This window comes from Rhinichthys klamathensis, unplaced genomic scaffold (genome assembly GCF_029890125.1).
Source record: "Rhinichthys klamathensis goyatoka isolate OS25496 unplaced genomic scaffold, OSU_Roscu_1.1 h1tg000011l_1, whole genome shotgun sequence".
Lineage (NCBI taxonomy): Eukaryota > Metazoa > Chordata > Actinopteri > Cypriniformes > Leuciscidae > Rhinichthys > Rhinichthys klamathensis.
Genome location: NW_026606564.1, coordinates 7,918,506 through 7,934,077, shown reverse-complemented (window position 1 = coordinate 7,934,077; position 15,572 = coordinate 7,918,506). Strand labels below are relative to the sequence as shown.

Below are 15,572 nucleotides of genomic sequence, written 5' to 3'. Positions count from 1 at the left end.
TTTTGGTCCATCTGCACATGTAAGGAGGTGTAAGGGGTTTGGGGTCAAATCCCATATGGAGAACAAACTTGGAATGTGCTAGCCTCGGCATCACCTGCATTTTAAAGCTGACGTTACACATTTTCCTCTCCTTTCTTTGTGGTGGATTTGCAGTTTTTGTTGAACAAGTCTACCACTGGTTCAAGAGAAACTGTCCAGACAGCGCCTTTTTATGCTTATCGTAAGGTTCACTTTCTTACAGAAATGTTGAATGGATCAAACATTGTGGTTGGTAATGCTCTCTGCATAACATGAAATTTAAGGGACAGTTCACTCTAAAATGAAAAATAGGTCATCATTTACTCACCCTGCAGTATGCTTTTCTTTCTTTTTCAGACCACCAAGGGAGAACTAATAATAATAAAAAAGAAATGTCCCGCTCGCGCTCATCAGCATCAATATATTTTTTTTAAATGTAAAAGTATCACAGAATAAATTGCTACTACACGTGTCAGATATTACAAGTGTTCTGGGGGAATATGATAGGGTTTGGTAAAAAAACAAACTGAAATTAGTTTGCAAGATTCTATTAGTGCCACAGTTCACTCCGACTCAATTTCTCCGACTCCGATTTCTCACAAAAGTTGTGAGAAATCAAGATTTAAAAAAGTATCTGTGTACTTTCTTCTTTTTGTAAGTTCATCTCCTGATTGGAACTCTAGTTGTCAGATGACAGTCAGAATGACAGTTGACAGATGTGAACACGATAACTTCTTGTTGCGAACAGATATATTCACATAAGAGAAGAAAGTACATGGATTTTATTTCATGTCGTGTTTTAATAAACCCTGATTAAAGATTAAAAACCTCAAGCGTGTGTTGGAAATGTAACGTCCCTTACCATAATCGTGAACTTCAGCTTCCAAGGCTTCTAAAGTAACTGTAAACACAGTTAATAATAGAATAGAAGCAGATTGATCAAAACCAGAACATTTCACAGTGGTAAGTTTTTATTTAGAAACTCTCTTACCTTTCAGATATGATGTTATAACGGTTTAATTTGTCTTCTTCACAGTAAAAATTGTATGTCCTCAAGTGACAACATAAAATACAGTTTTTAATTTTTTTTTACTGTAGTGTATATTTCTAATTTATTTAGGTGTATGGTAACACTTTACAATAAGGTTCATTAGTTAACAACCTTAGTTAACATGAACTAAGAATGAACAATACTTCTTCAGCATTTATTAATCTTTGTTAATATTAATTTCAACATTTACTAATACGTTATTAAAATCAAAGGTTGTATTTGTTAACATTAGATAATGCACTGTGAACTAACATGAACAAACAATGAACAGCTGTATTTTTATTAAGTAACATTAACAAAGATTAATAAATACTTTAACAAATGTATTGCTCATTGTTAGTTCATGTTAGTTAATACATTAACTAATGAACCTTATTGTAAAGTGTTACCAGGTGTATATAGCCGGCATTGTACTCTCCAAGGTTCAGGTAGCTGGGAGAAAACACGCTGCAGCTCTGTAACTTTTGGGTTGTATTGATAAGGAACAACAAATCTTAACCATGGATTTGTAAGTTCATCCACTTTTGCAAGGCCAGTCAAAGGTGTTTGCTTCAGCATCAAAACACGTCTCCACAACATGGTAGCAACACTACAATTCACTGAAGCCTCGTCTTCTTTCTTTACGTATGCCTTTGGGTGGGCATTATGCTAATATTTAACATTGTGAAATAGACGTTGTCATAAGGTGTTTGCAGGCAGGCAGACAGACGAAGACAGATGAATAAAGTTCTCAGTTATGGACTCAAAAAAAGGTGATCGAGACCAGACAAAGAGTGAAGATAGGGGTACAACTATATAGCGAACTAAACAAGGTAAATAGAACACAGCTGAAACAAAGGAACTAATAATGACTTGACCATAGTAACTAAAGAGAGGCAGGAAATCAAACAAAGGAAGGCATGAACTGAAGAAATGCAAACTGAAAGTCCTTGAACTGAATTAAACTAAACATAATGGTGACAGATGTTTGCAGAAGTACTATCTAGACTTCGATCAAGGGGGTTTAGGCCGGTCTGGAGCAGTGTTCTCTGTTAGATAGCATACACTCTTTGTGGGAGACTATGAACTTTGTAAATTTGCAGATCTTATATTCACACACAGATACATTACACACTAAAGGAAAAGGAAAACATTAAAAAGCATCATATAGCCCCTTGATGCTGGTCGGTATTCACTGCTTTTATATAGATGATTGCAAGCGGGGCATTTTTAATTTTTTTATTCTCCTTGTGTGGCTTTTTTATTCCCCATGAGGAAAACAGCTTATAAATCATACTCATAATCAATACATAATCAAGTGATTATTATTTGAAAATCTAAAAATGCAGAAAGGTGTCTGTGATATTATTATGGGATAGAATATACAGTTTATACATTATAAAAATCATTATGTCTATAGAATTTCCTTAATGGAAACCCAACAACTCTACTTTGTTGCATATCAGTGGTTATTTAATTCCTTAAAAACATTTTTTTTTAAACTCCACTTAGCATATTGTGATTGAATTTAAAGTTACCATGGCTATCATAATAAGAATTGATTTGGTCAAACTTCTTTTAAAAAAGTGTATCCTTGTATAACTGACTGTTTAAAGCGCAGATATTCCATGACAGCTGATGCTGCTTTTGATAAAGCCATAATTATGGCAATTAAGTAAGAATGAGGATAATACCTACTCCTCGGTGCCCTGTATTATATTGTTTTTCAGTCTTGGAAAGGGTTACAGCAATCAAATTATGTGGGAACATCAAAGTTATTGCCTCAATGTGCTTTTGAAATACTTGTTTTGTAAATAACATTGCCCATCAGTTTAACTGACCTTTAAAGATTTTTCAATATAAGGGGTAACATAAGGGTTTGGTAAACACTGCACTTACTGTGTCTTTCATGTATCGCAGCTGAGCTCTGTGCTGTGTCTGCTGAGATAATTGGAGACATACATGTTGATGTTTGGTAAAACTATAATACCTTTGATGTGCGTCGTCTAACTTCTTTTAACATTTGTCCCGCACAGGTCATCAAGGCTGGGGTGGAGACCACCTGTAAGTGTCACGGAGTTTCAGGTTCGTGTACCGTGCAAACATGCTGGAGGCAGCTGGCACCCTTTCATGAAATTGGTAAGCAGCTCAAACAGCGTTACGAGACTTCAGTCAAAGTGGCCAGCTCCACCAATGAGGCAACTGGGGAGGGGGAGATCTCCCAGACCCGATCCCAGGGGCAACAGCCCCCTCCAGGCCCTCGACCGGACCTCATTCCCCGCACCCCCGATCTTCTTCACATTGAGGACTCGCCGAATTTTTGCAGGCTTAGCAAATATTCAGCAGGCACCTTGGCCCGCAAATGCTACAAGGATAAGAACTGCGAGGCCATCTGCTGTGGCAGGGGGCACAACACTCAGAGCCGAGTGGTGACGAGACCGTGCCAGTGCCAGGTGCGCTGGTGCTGCTATGTTGAATGCAAACAGTGCACACAAAGAGAAGAGGTTTACACCTGTAAGGGGTAAAAACCATCACAATCATGCAGAATATCTTTCACCAGTCTAGGAACAGTGGAGAGAAATGAATGAGTGGAAGGCAAAAAGAAAGAAGAAGTGAAAAGTTTAGGTGGATTCCCTTGTCCTAGTTTGGGGAAAGGTCTCAAAGGCATCAAATTAGTTTAAAAAAAACGATGAAAGCACTTTTTGAGAGGTTTTGCAGGGCGTTTTATTTTATTATTATTATTATATAATTTTTTCTGTTTTCCATGTGGAGCAGTGTGAAAGCTGTGTAATATACCAAGCCTAAGGGAATGGTCTACAGTTTTAAGCGACACTTTGGAACTAAATTAAACATTTCACAGAGTAATTTGTCTGCCAAAATATCAATCAGCGGTAAAGTCCAGTCTTGGACAGACAATTATTGATCCAATGATTTGAATAATAGCTTGAAATGTCTCAAGCCGTATGTGTAAGAGTATGTGTTTCTATGTGACTTAATTCCAAATGATTTAATTTGGAGATGGAATTTGCAATGACAAAATGGTGTCAGATTTATTCTACATGCACATGTATTCTACACCCACACAAGAGTGTGTATGCATATGTACATAGATAAAATTACATTATAATTCTATTATATACACCACTTATCTGAGTATGTTAAATAACCACTAACCACACAAATGTTTTATTGTTTGTGTGCTTGCATTTGTGTTGTATCTCTCTCTTTGACAAGGCCCTTAGGAAAGCAATACTTTTGATTTGTGTTTTTCTGTGGATATAATTTGTGGAACACCGCAAGGAATAGTTCTTGCAAGGAATGAAAATGATTTGCTTTTACTTTTTTTTCTTTTGCTTGACAGTGGAAGTCTTTGCCAGTCTATTTAAGATTTAACTCTGCCTTAAATGAACTCTACAAATGACTGTTCAGGGAACAAGTGAAACCACTATGCACCATTCGATGGTAAAGAAATCCTGGAGATATCACAATGAGCATTAGTCTCCATGATTTAGGCTTCCGCTTGATGACAGATCTGTCCATCCTCATTTAAAGCTGCTGATTCAATGCTGTAATCGTTGTAGCAGTGCTTTTCAGGACAATGCTAGTTAAATATGAAATATGCTATGGTTCATGGTCACTTAATGCTCTGTCAGTTTCACAGACAACTGGAGGGAGCAAATAAAAGTTGAGAATAAACATGACAGCAAATGTGGGCCACTAATCTGCGTTGGAAAGAAAGAAAGTTCCCCTTTTCTGCAATGTATTTCTAGGGGGAAATAATTAACCTCAGAGATAATGCATTTTGCAGATATTGATGTTGGAAAATTATGGTGGACAGTTTTTAGATTCAAATGCCCATGCTCGTAAATCGATCAGTGGTTCTTCTAAAATGACTGTTACATTGAATCTATTCACAATTGTTGAGAGGCTGAACACAACATTTTTTAATATATGGATGTAGAAGTCCATATATTGTAAAATAGAACATTGAAGTTCCATATTTTTGAAAATTATTTAACATGACAGCTGGGATGGAGAATACCGCTGTGTGACCTAATGACAAGATCTAAGTTTCTGATCAGACTTTTAATAATTTAAAACACAGAATTTTGACAATGTATGACTTTGTATTCAGATCACCAAACTCTGTTGAGATCCACTTAGTGTAAATAAATTATATAGAAACAAAGATATGACAAAATATATAAATGAATTATATATGCTCTTTATTTTTTTAGTTTAGTGTGAATGAACTACTGAGTGAGAGACCGACAAAAAGAAAAAAAATGGCACCATTCACGCACTGAAGCTTGGAAAATCTTTTATTTATTATTTTTTTTAAAGTTGTAAATAGCTATGGTTATGATCCTGTGGCATACAGACAAAAGTGAGGCACATGCATACCGCTTACATGCATTTGGACAAAAGTTTCCAGAATACTGATGTTTAGATCTGTCTAACTTGATGTTTTAAGTTCAATTAAATTCAAACTCAAACTGTTTTTCCCCAAAACTTTGTATGAAGTGCCAAGTTCAGTGCTTTGTAAATAAATGTTATGCTGTTACGAAATTATCCTCAGAAAGCACACCTATGTCGCTATGATCTCTGTGAAAGTATGTGTCATCTGGAAAGCACTGTTTTTTATTTTAAATCTTATCTGTGTCAAATCTTTAAAAGTAGCAAATATACTTTTTGTTAATTTTTGAACAAATGTTGCGAAAACATATGGTGGATGATTCAACTAGTAATGTTTTGGTGATACATTGAAGATAAGCAAATGCTCAACTAAAAATATACATCCACATAAATATGAAAAAGTCAAACATGACAGCACTACAAAACAAATCGTTGTATTATTATTTTGTCTTGTATCCCAGTAAAAATATCGAAACATCCATAAAACAAGATACATCTACTTGTGCAAATTTGCATACAATCTAAAGTAAAAATGTTTATATATATGCCTGCCAAAAATGCTGATATTCCATACTGATAGTAATACAAATAATTCAGAGAATAATTTGATGCAAAAATTAAATAGAAAAACAAGGGGTGTACGATGACATAGGAAATAATTCTGTCTGAGAAGGGATTCATTTTTGGTAACACTTGACTTAAAGCCTTTATGTATAATGCATTATAAAAGCATTTTTAAATCTGAAATGAATTTGTATGCACCCTATAATGCATTGTATGGACTCATGAATAATTGTAACCACAGTTATAATACATGACAAACAACCAATTTCAGATGTAACAAAGAATCTGCTAATATTATAATGCATTTTTTCTTTGGTTACAGTTATTTATGAAAAGATATAATGCATTATAATGTACATTATGAATACCTTTAAATGCATTATACATAAAGGCTTAAAACAACCATTCTGTTACCCATTTTTTATTTCATTTAAACTAATGAGCTGAATTCCAAGTAGTTGATGGGGAGACATTATTATAAATTAAAGAATGCTTGGAAACACAAACACCTTAGCACACTACATGGAAACCATAATGGCTATACCTAGTCTTTCATCAGTCATGGCGTCTGCTCACAGAAGAGGTGAACAGAAAACAGCAATGACATACATATGAGATGCAATTCTCCTCAGATGCCTGTTCACATCACAGCTCAATAAGTATTTTGACCTACAATGTAGATATCATATATAGTTGCATTTTTGGCATGCTGCATGTTCTCAGTAATCAGTCATATTTTTTCATTGACAGAAGGCTTTTTTTAGATTTTCATTTTCTTTCTTTTTTTGTTGTTGTTGTTGTCTTGGTTCCTTAATCTTACTTTCCAATGCAACCTGTATAAAATGTATTTGGTAGGGGGAAAAGGACACAGAGACAATATATAACTTATTTTTTAAATGTTTTATGAGCATGTGTTATTTGTACATTTTGTAAAGTTCAAGATGATTTTCTATATATTTTTTCTCTGTCTTGCATTTGGCCTATAATTGGGTTTTTGCTTTTTGGGGTTGAGGTATGTTTTTTCCCCTCTCAGTGTAATTGTTCCTGATCGTCAAAATAAATAATTCCCCCAAGATAAAGACAAATGCCAACACTCTAAATTTTAATTCTGCTTTTACGTCTGAAATGCAACTTTTCCTTATTTCATTATAAGGAATACATACCAAAGAGTAAGAATATTAGCATGTAACCAATACTAAACTTCAACACCCACAGTAAGACTATATATATATATCCCAGTTAGCTGTAGCAATCTCATTCTTTGTAGCAAAATGGTAATACTGAACAATTTTATAGTACTATATTGATTATTAAATTAAATAAACATAACGTTAAGAACCAGCAAGTGAGTTCATTGTTTAGACTTACATTCATTAAGAGTGGATCACAGACACTTAGAATTTGACCAATGTTATTTTTTTTCTCTCTCTTAAATTCTAATGGCCTGGTCACTATTCTGATATTTGTCAGGGTTTGTGCAATGCTGCAACTATTAAAATGCATTCTTTTTCTTTTAAGGGCAGAGATTTTTCAGTAGTTTGTCTTTGTCCACTTTTTCTTGTCTTATGGGAAACTATTTTCCTCTAAATTATTTTCCTCTACCTCATGTGTATAGCTTGTAGGTATAAACTGATCATGAATGACTGGTAAGAATGTATTTAAGTTATTTAACATCTTTGTATAACAAAGGCAAGAAAATCTGAAAACAATAAAAGATTTTTTAAAGAATGTTGAGATTCTGTGTTTCTGATTTTACAGGACTTTAGATGTGGGGATTTCATTTATCTGAATATTGTTGATCAGAAATTACTCATTCATCTTGGTGAAATCATCTTTAAAATAAAGAAATGAGTCCAAATGTAAGAAAGAAAGAAAGAAAGAAAGAAAGAAAGAAAGAAAGAAAGAAAGAAAGAAAGAAAGAAAGAAAGAAAGAAAGAAAGAAAGAAAGAAAGAAAGAAAGAAAGAAAGAAAGAAAGAATTAAAGCCGCAAGCATCATTGATCGGGCCCTCACACCTTGGTGCATGTTAGGTGAGTGTATTACAGTGTAAAACATGTCAGTTCCTGTTGCCAAAGATTATAACTGAATATTGGCATGTAGATGTCTACAGGCCAGAACTCTGAACAAACACTGGAATTTGGGGGCAGATTGGACATTGTTTGAGTTACAAAAATCTCCTGTTTCACACCAAAACATAAAGATTTGTCAGGCCACCACAAACACTCATTTCAATGAAAACTCAAAAGCTTCACAATTTAGCATCGCAGAGGTCTTTGGATTAGACTGACTAGAATTGATGTTGATCTGATTAAATCTCCAGGATTTAAAAAAAAAGGGTCCACTACAGAGAATTTTGAAAGTGACACACTTCCTGCTACCAGTTGGTGGCGCTATGACATGGACTCACAATAGTCACATCCATGTCATCAGCCTCCTTCAATGAACATAGACTTTCTGTTTCCCTTTTTTTTGTCATTAATTCATAGCCTTGCCATGACCAAACCGTTCGAGATATCAAAAAACTGTTTGCAATTTAACATCCTCAATGTCTTGTCATCATGTCTTGGCAATTACTTGAATCCCCTTGGAGGAGTATTAAAAAGTTCAGTGTATGCGTTTTTCACAAAACTCTAAATAGCTGACTTCCTGTCGAATGGAACATATGTCTTGCAGTGCAGAAGTTGTTCAACTCGATGAGAACTACATGTGTGCAAAGTTGCTTACATATATGTGCAAGAATGTATGATATATGTACCAAGTCGATCAAAGGGGGCACTGTAGAGACCCCCCTCCCCAAGCCCATGCCCTAATGGCCGACGATTGCGACATGAGTACAAAGAGTTTTTGAGCATGTTAAGGGCCCCAAAAGCACCCAAACGATTAAAATAAATAAATAATAATCCTTAGAAAAAAAATAGGGCCCTGTGCAATTTCAGTGCTTGGACCCTTATAAATGGAGGAGTTCCAATAGAGTCCAAGCATCATAGGTGTGCAGGCCCTAAAATGAAAAAAGAAAGATCCTTATTTATTTTGTCATATCCAACTTGACCAGGTTTACCAAAGGTAATCCTCTCTACTGTTAAAAGTTGTAAAAGTGGTATGAAGGGTTACAAATCTTTGGGTTTCATTGAGTTTGATTTAATTAAATTCTATTTTCATTTTGAAAAAAGTAACCTATGCTGCCAGGTTAACATTTAATATAACACAACTATACAATCAAGTGTAAACAAAGACATGCCATCAAGGAACTGAACTGATCAACATGGTGTCACAGTTTCCTGTTCTTGCCTTTATCCTGTTTTGGGAGCACAGAGGTTAATTACAGACAGGAAACAGCTGTCTCAAGGTGCTTTACTGCAATGACAGATTTCTGTAAGGACTTTATATTGGATGGCTTTCATATCTGTATATTTAAGTCCACAAACTTGGTTCAGTTGAAGCCATTTCAAACTCTCTCTGGAATAGCATCTTCCAATGTCCGGCTCTATTTGGGAATGGGATTGAATTTGTTGCCACCAGAGATGTAATTAGTGAGAATTGGTGAGCTGAGAGGACGATGCACATCTGGGGAGATGGACAGGAAGGGGAAAAAAATAAAGTATATAATTTCATCTTTTGTAGCATATTTTTGACGTCTTGGTACCAAACCCTATAATGTTTTGTAAAACATAAACAACAGAGTAACATTTATATGCACCTCTCTGATGACATGTTTTTGCAAACCTGTTCAACATCATGCTGACATAATTTAAGGACCTCTGATTATGTTGAATCAGAAGTGAAACAACTTTGCCAGATTATGATACTAGTTCCCCACTGAGGATCTTTTGTTCGGTCAACAGCCTCAATTTCTTCACCAGCTGTGTAAAGCCTTATAGTGAGAGAGCTCTGACTTTCCCAACAACATTCATGTGCTAAGAATATTAGAAAATTGCTCATAAAAGTGATTTAGTATTGACAAATCTACTTCAGTTATAAAGTAATAGTTCACCCAAAAATAAACATTCTGCTATAATTTACTCACCATCATACTGACTTTTTTTTTCTTCAGTGGAAAACAAAAAGTATTCAGCATAATGTAAACACTATTTTCCATACAATGAAAGCATAGACCACTGAATGTCAAGTTCCGGAAAAGATAACAATCACCTTAAAAGTTATCTATAGAAATTTCTGTGCTATATTTCAAGTCTTCTGAAGCCATTCGATTACTGATGATCAGACCGAAATTGACACTTTTGTTCACTGATCATCCACTTTCCCAAAGCTCTCAAATCTCAATCATGGTTGGATGTTAATTATGCAGAATTCCATAGGTCCATTGATGGGAATCTAACCTATGACCTTGGCTTTGCTTGACAGCATGTTCACTATGAACTTCACTGTAAGTTCTTACAGGATATGAACCGTACCCGATCTAGAGACATGCATAGTGTTAGTTCAGGCTGATCATATTAATCAAGCTCGCCATCAGCTGACATTCAGATGATCATGATTTTAGAGCAGTTCCTCCATTCACTTATTCTCTCGACTTCCTTTCAATTCCAAGGATGCAAGCTGTCCTGTAACAGCCTGCCTCTAGTACTCTTTATATAGGTCTTGTTAATCTAAGCTGTTAGTAATCTCAGGTTGGTAATCTATTGTGTATTTATCTTAAATCTGTTATTGTACCTTTATTACTTTGAACTTATATCAAGTGTCCATTCAATGTAACATATGCATGTGAGACTGTCTGCATCATGTGGTAATGTAATTCTGCTGGATCTTTACCACTGCGGGGCTTAGTCCAACACATACAGTTTGCTTCAATTGTCAGTGAAGTCTGTATCATTATTATTTGATAAAAGTGGTCCTGACTGAATATTATTGTCAGATGCATTACTAGAGAAACTGAGCCTCACTATATTTCTTCAATAACAGCTTTTTGTGGTGGTTTAAATCTAAACGGTGTACTGTATTGTATGTCAGAGAATATTCAGTTTCCACATTGTTAATCGTTTGTAGCTAGATCATCACAGTAGAAACCCTGTCATATATCTGACACATGTTGTAGAATTACAATCATTAGCATGGCTGCTCTCATTACATTAGTTTTTCCTCCCTTGGGCTGCTCTCACCTCACTCTGACGAACCGTATGGCCCTTATTCCTAGCATGCATCACCCCTCCTAGCTTCCTGTCCTCTGCCAGGCTCTAATGCCAGTGCGGTGTACTGTAATCCTGCAACGTTTTGACAGCTGTTACCATTGAGGAAGTGGGTGCAACTAGAGCAAAGACTGTAAAAAATACCAAGCAGACACACACACACACAAAAGAAATCTGTTTCCTCTGTTCTCACCATTTTGTCTGCTAAGCCCCACAACAGGGTTGACATGGTCAAGAAGGGTGGGAAAGTGAGGTAATTTGTCAGTCTAAACTCTTGTGTGAAAACAGCATAAAAGTACACAGCAGTCCTCTCACTAGCCTCAAATTGAGCAGAAGTGTGTAGCTGCCCATTCCATAGAGGTTTTGTGCTGAAACATGTTTCATTCTGTCTGAGGTTGGATGTGAAACCAAGGGCTATGAGGTGAAGAAGCCACAGAAATGGAAGAGTTTGCACTGCAAGTTAACATTGTTTACACAGGTAGTGCTTCTAGGCAACTAAAGCTCTATTCGGACGGGATTAGTTTTACAAGGGTAGATGGAGTAATGTAATTTTACCACAGGATATCTGTAATATTAATGGCCAATTTGCACAGAATAAGAAATCTCAGTAAAACTAGTGGGAGGGGTGACTTTATTTACGCAACGCCGTCACCTCCCTGTTGTCGTGTGTGTGTATCACGTTGCTTCCAAATGTCACGTGTGCAAACACATATAATCTATATCACCTATATATAACAGTTAGGTCCAGTTGATTGATTTATTAATTAAATGAATTACATTCTGATTGGATTCTGTTGCTAATAGGCACTTACCTAAAGCTAAAATAAGTTTTGTGCCTCTGACAAGTGCTTTCGACCTTCTTTTTGATCTGAATGGTATGTGGAAAACACTTAAGTTTTGCGACAGACTTGTCGCAACTGAATGCTTTTACAAGCGTTCCATACTCCCAAAGTACTCCATACTCCCAAAACCGCAGAAAACAACTTTTAAACAGGTAATGACGGATTATTTACGTACATATTTACAACGGGTTTATTCGCACGGGATTAGTATTATCTGATGTAATTTTTACTTAAATAATTATTTTACTCCATGTAAAACTAATCCCATCCGAATAGGGCTTAAGAGGGTTTGTGGAGAGACCTTCAGATCATTCAAGCTAATACACTTACAACCACTAAATATAAGATCTATATTTTACTACCTTTGAGGAAATTTAGAACATAGTTCTCATTATGTATATGATTTACTCAAGTATCATTCAATTAACATCCATTATTGGTCTTGGAATAGTCTTGTATATAGTCAGACTTTTGACGTATTGCTGGTCTCTGCAGACTTATTCTGGAGAATTTCAAGAAGAAATCATCTGACTGAGATGTAAAGCAACCAACCAACCACAGTTCATTTTGTTTTCAATGCTGTTTAGGTTATGGTTCCTCTTGAATGGATGGCAAAAAAGACTGACACAGGGGGGAAAAATACAGAGACTCTATGAATAGTTACACAAAAAAAAAAAACATGAAAAAACATGAAAAAAAACCTCCTGCAACGTTCAACGAGAACAGCAAAGCATTGAGGATCATGACCTATCATGGACCTATTGATCTCTCAGCAGGAGCTGTGTTTTTTGCTGGGCCATGCCCACACCAAAGCTGTGTCCAACAAGTCTGACTGCTCTCACTGCAAGGTGATGAATGTTAGGGCTCTCCACCTCCAGATCACCCTAGTTCTTGTGTGCGATCTTGCCGCCCAGGTTTTCCACAAGATTTCTCTGCAGCTGTTATGGAGCCAAGGAGAAAGAGCCTGCAGAAACTCTAAGGACTCCGGTGATAAGCTCAGTGCCCCCATCCCTTTCACTCTTCTGAAATTCCAGTAACTTCTGCTGAAACTAGCTTTCACCCCTCCTTTGGAGCCCATGGCCTAGTTTCCTTTGGTGCATTGAAGGACGATTATGATGTCATGTCCTCAGTCCACAGTCTTTGCAGTCCCATCGAGGACTCTATGCTCCCTACAGCAACACAGGTGACCCTCCTGGCGCTGTTGACAAAGAGCATGCTGACCAAGGCACTGGAAGAACAAAGTCACCCACCCCCCGTTGAACCCACTCTTTTTTTTCCAGAGCTGCATTATGAGATTCCTGAGTCATGGCGCTCCCTGCACTAAGCTAATGCTAATGTCTCTAGAAAGACTCTCCTCACCTCTGTTGACAGCATCGATCGCTGTGGTTATGTGAAGATTCACCCAGTCAAGAAAGCTGTCGCTTCCCACCTATGCCAATCTGCAGCATTGCCAAACCGCATTTTTACAATAAAAAAATACTTTTTTTACAGTGTCATTATTGCATATGTTACATGCCGTTACTAAAGTAATAACTATAAATTATGCATAATTACATGCAACCAACCCTAAACCAAACCAAACCCTAATCCTAACCCTATAGTAAGTACATCTAGTTACTTAATATTACTCAGTACTTAAATGTATAATTACAGTGTAACAAAGACACCTTAAAATAAAGTGTAACCAAAAAAAACCTTACTCACTCATTTTTATATTTTTTTGACAAATGAGGATACAAATTACTATATGTATTTTTTAATCAATTACATTTCATTTCATTTCATTTATTTTATTTATATAGCACGAATAAACACAACAGAAGTTGACCATTGTGCTTTACAAAACAAAAATCCAGAAAACATAAAATGAAAATCAAAATACCATTACCATTGAGACAATGTAATAGAACCATAATTGTAATGTGGAGGATTTTAGAGAAATGCCCGGTCAAAAAGATACAGCTTTAATTTAAATTTAAACTCACATAAAGAGGACAACGATTTCAGGGATACAGGGAGGCTATTCCAAAGCCTAGGACCGACAACTGCAAAGGCTGACAACTGCAAAGGCACGATCCCCTCTCGACTTTAATCGTGAATGTGGCTGGGACAGATTATAACTGCTAGTGGACCGTAGACACCTACCGGGCACATTCACAGTTAACAGTTCAGATAAGTAAGAAGGTGCAAGGCCATTTATGTCACGGAATGGGTAATACAAAAAGGTGTTAGGACTCAAGTGCAGGAGAAAATAACTAATTATAAAATAAACAAACACAAACCAAAACCCTCAAGGGGGGAAAAACACAATGAATAAACATAAAACCAGAACAGAACCTGAACAGAGGATCACGGGGAACGGGAGACATTAGACAACGATCCGACAAGGACTGCAAACAAGAGGAGACTTAAGAAGGGAACAAATCAAGAAGGAACAGGTGGGAGAACTCAAACAATAATCAGGTAACGAGGGGGAGGGATCAGACAATGACAAGAGCACATGGCTCAACATAACAAACACCCATGTGCATCACAAGACAGGACAGACATGTGACAATTTAAGGATTTAAAAACCAACAGTAATATTTTTAAATCGACTCTATAACGCACCGGCAACCAGTTAAGAGACAATAAAATAGGAGTAATATGTTCATGTTTGCGAACCCCAGTTAGGAATCTAGCAGCAGCGTTTTGGACCATTTGAAGCCATTTGTAAAGGAAAACTGAGATATTCCTGCATATAAAGAATTACAGTAATCCAGGCGGGATAGAACGAAAGCATGTATAACTCTTTCAAGCTCTTTCGGTGATAGGAAAGACTTTACTCTAGATAACAGCTTCAAGTGAAAAATACTTGATTTAACTACTGAGTTTATGTGTTTATCCAGCTTAAGAGAGTAATCCAAAGTGACTCCCAGACTTTTAACTGTAGGTTTGATGTCAAAGTACAGGTTTGAAACATTAAAAGAGTTTTTCCCATTTCCTACAGAGGGTCCGAACACAATAGCCTCAGTTCCCTTTCGAGGGAAATCGCGATGCGTCATCGACGCTTTGGGAACGCCCCCAGCGTGAATGCGTCTGAGCATCAATGTCAACTAGTCCAATGGAAAGAATGAGCGTCACGGGCGGGTGACGTCATGACCAGGAAGGGATAAAGCACATCCTGTGAAAACCGGCATTAGCTTCTGTGTCTCAGCAAGCGATCTGTGTTACTCTGTCTCTGTCTATTTATTGTTGTCTGTTCGATATTATTGGGAAGAGTTATGGCGAAACAACTTTACATACTCTGTGCTTCTCTCTGCCCGCGTTATTTAACGGGTGGGGACACACACAAGCTTTGTGTAGTTTGTTTGGGAGTGGAGCATGCGGTGTCAGCCTTCGAGGGGGCTGATTGCCAGCATTGCGAGATGCTTCCGCTCCGCTCTCGCCTGGCGCTTTTTGAGGAAAGTGGCCAGGCTCGCGATCCTCAGGGTGCAGGAACCGCGTTTGCCGAGGCAGCGCGGAGAATGTATTCCTGTGGATCGCGAATAGGATCTCTTTACGGGGTTGGAGACGGGTC

General features: G+C 36.9%; 1 protein-coding gene across 1 annotated transcript in view; it reads left to right on the top strand.

Annotated features, from left to right (window-relative positions):
• The window catches only part of wnt9a (wingless-type MMTV integration site family, member 9A), a 72,786-nt gene extending 67,921 nt beyond the window's left edge, over window positions 1-4,865 (top strand). Inside the window, exon 4 of the mRNA XM_056264802.1 lies at window positions 3,085-4,865. Coding sequence (XP_056120777.1) covers window positions 3,085-3,573 — 489 coding nt within the window. The 3' untranslated portion in view covers window positions 3,574-4,865. The remainder of the gene's footprint in view (window positions 1-3,084) is intronic.
• The last annotated feature ends 10,707 nt before the right edge of the window (window positions 4,866-15,572 follow it).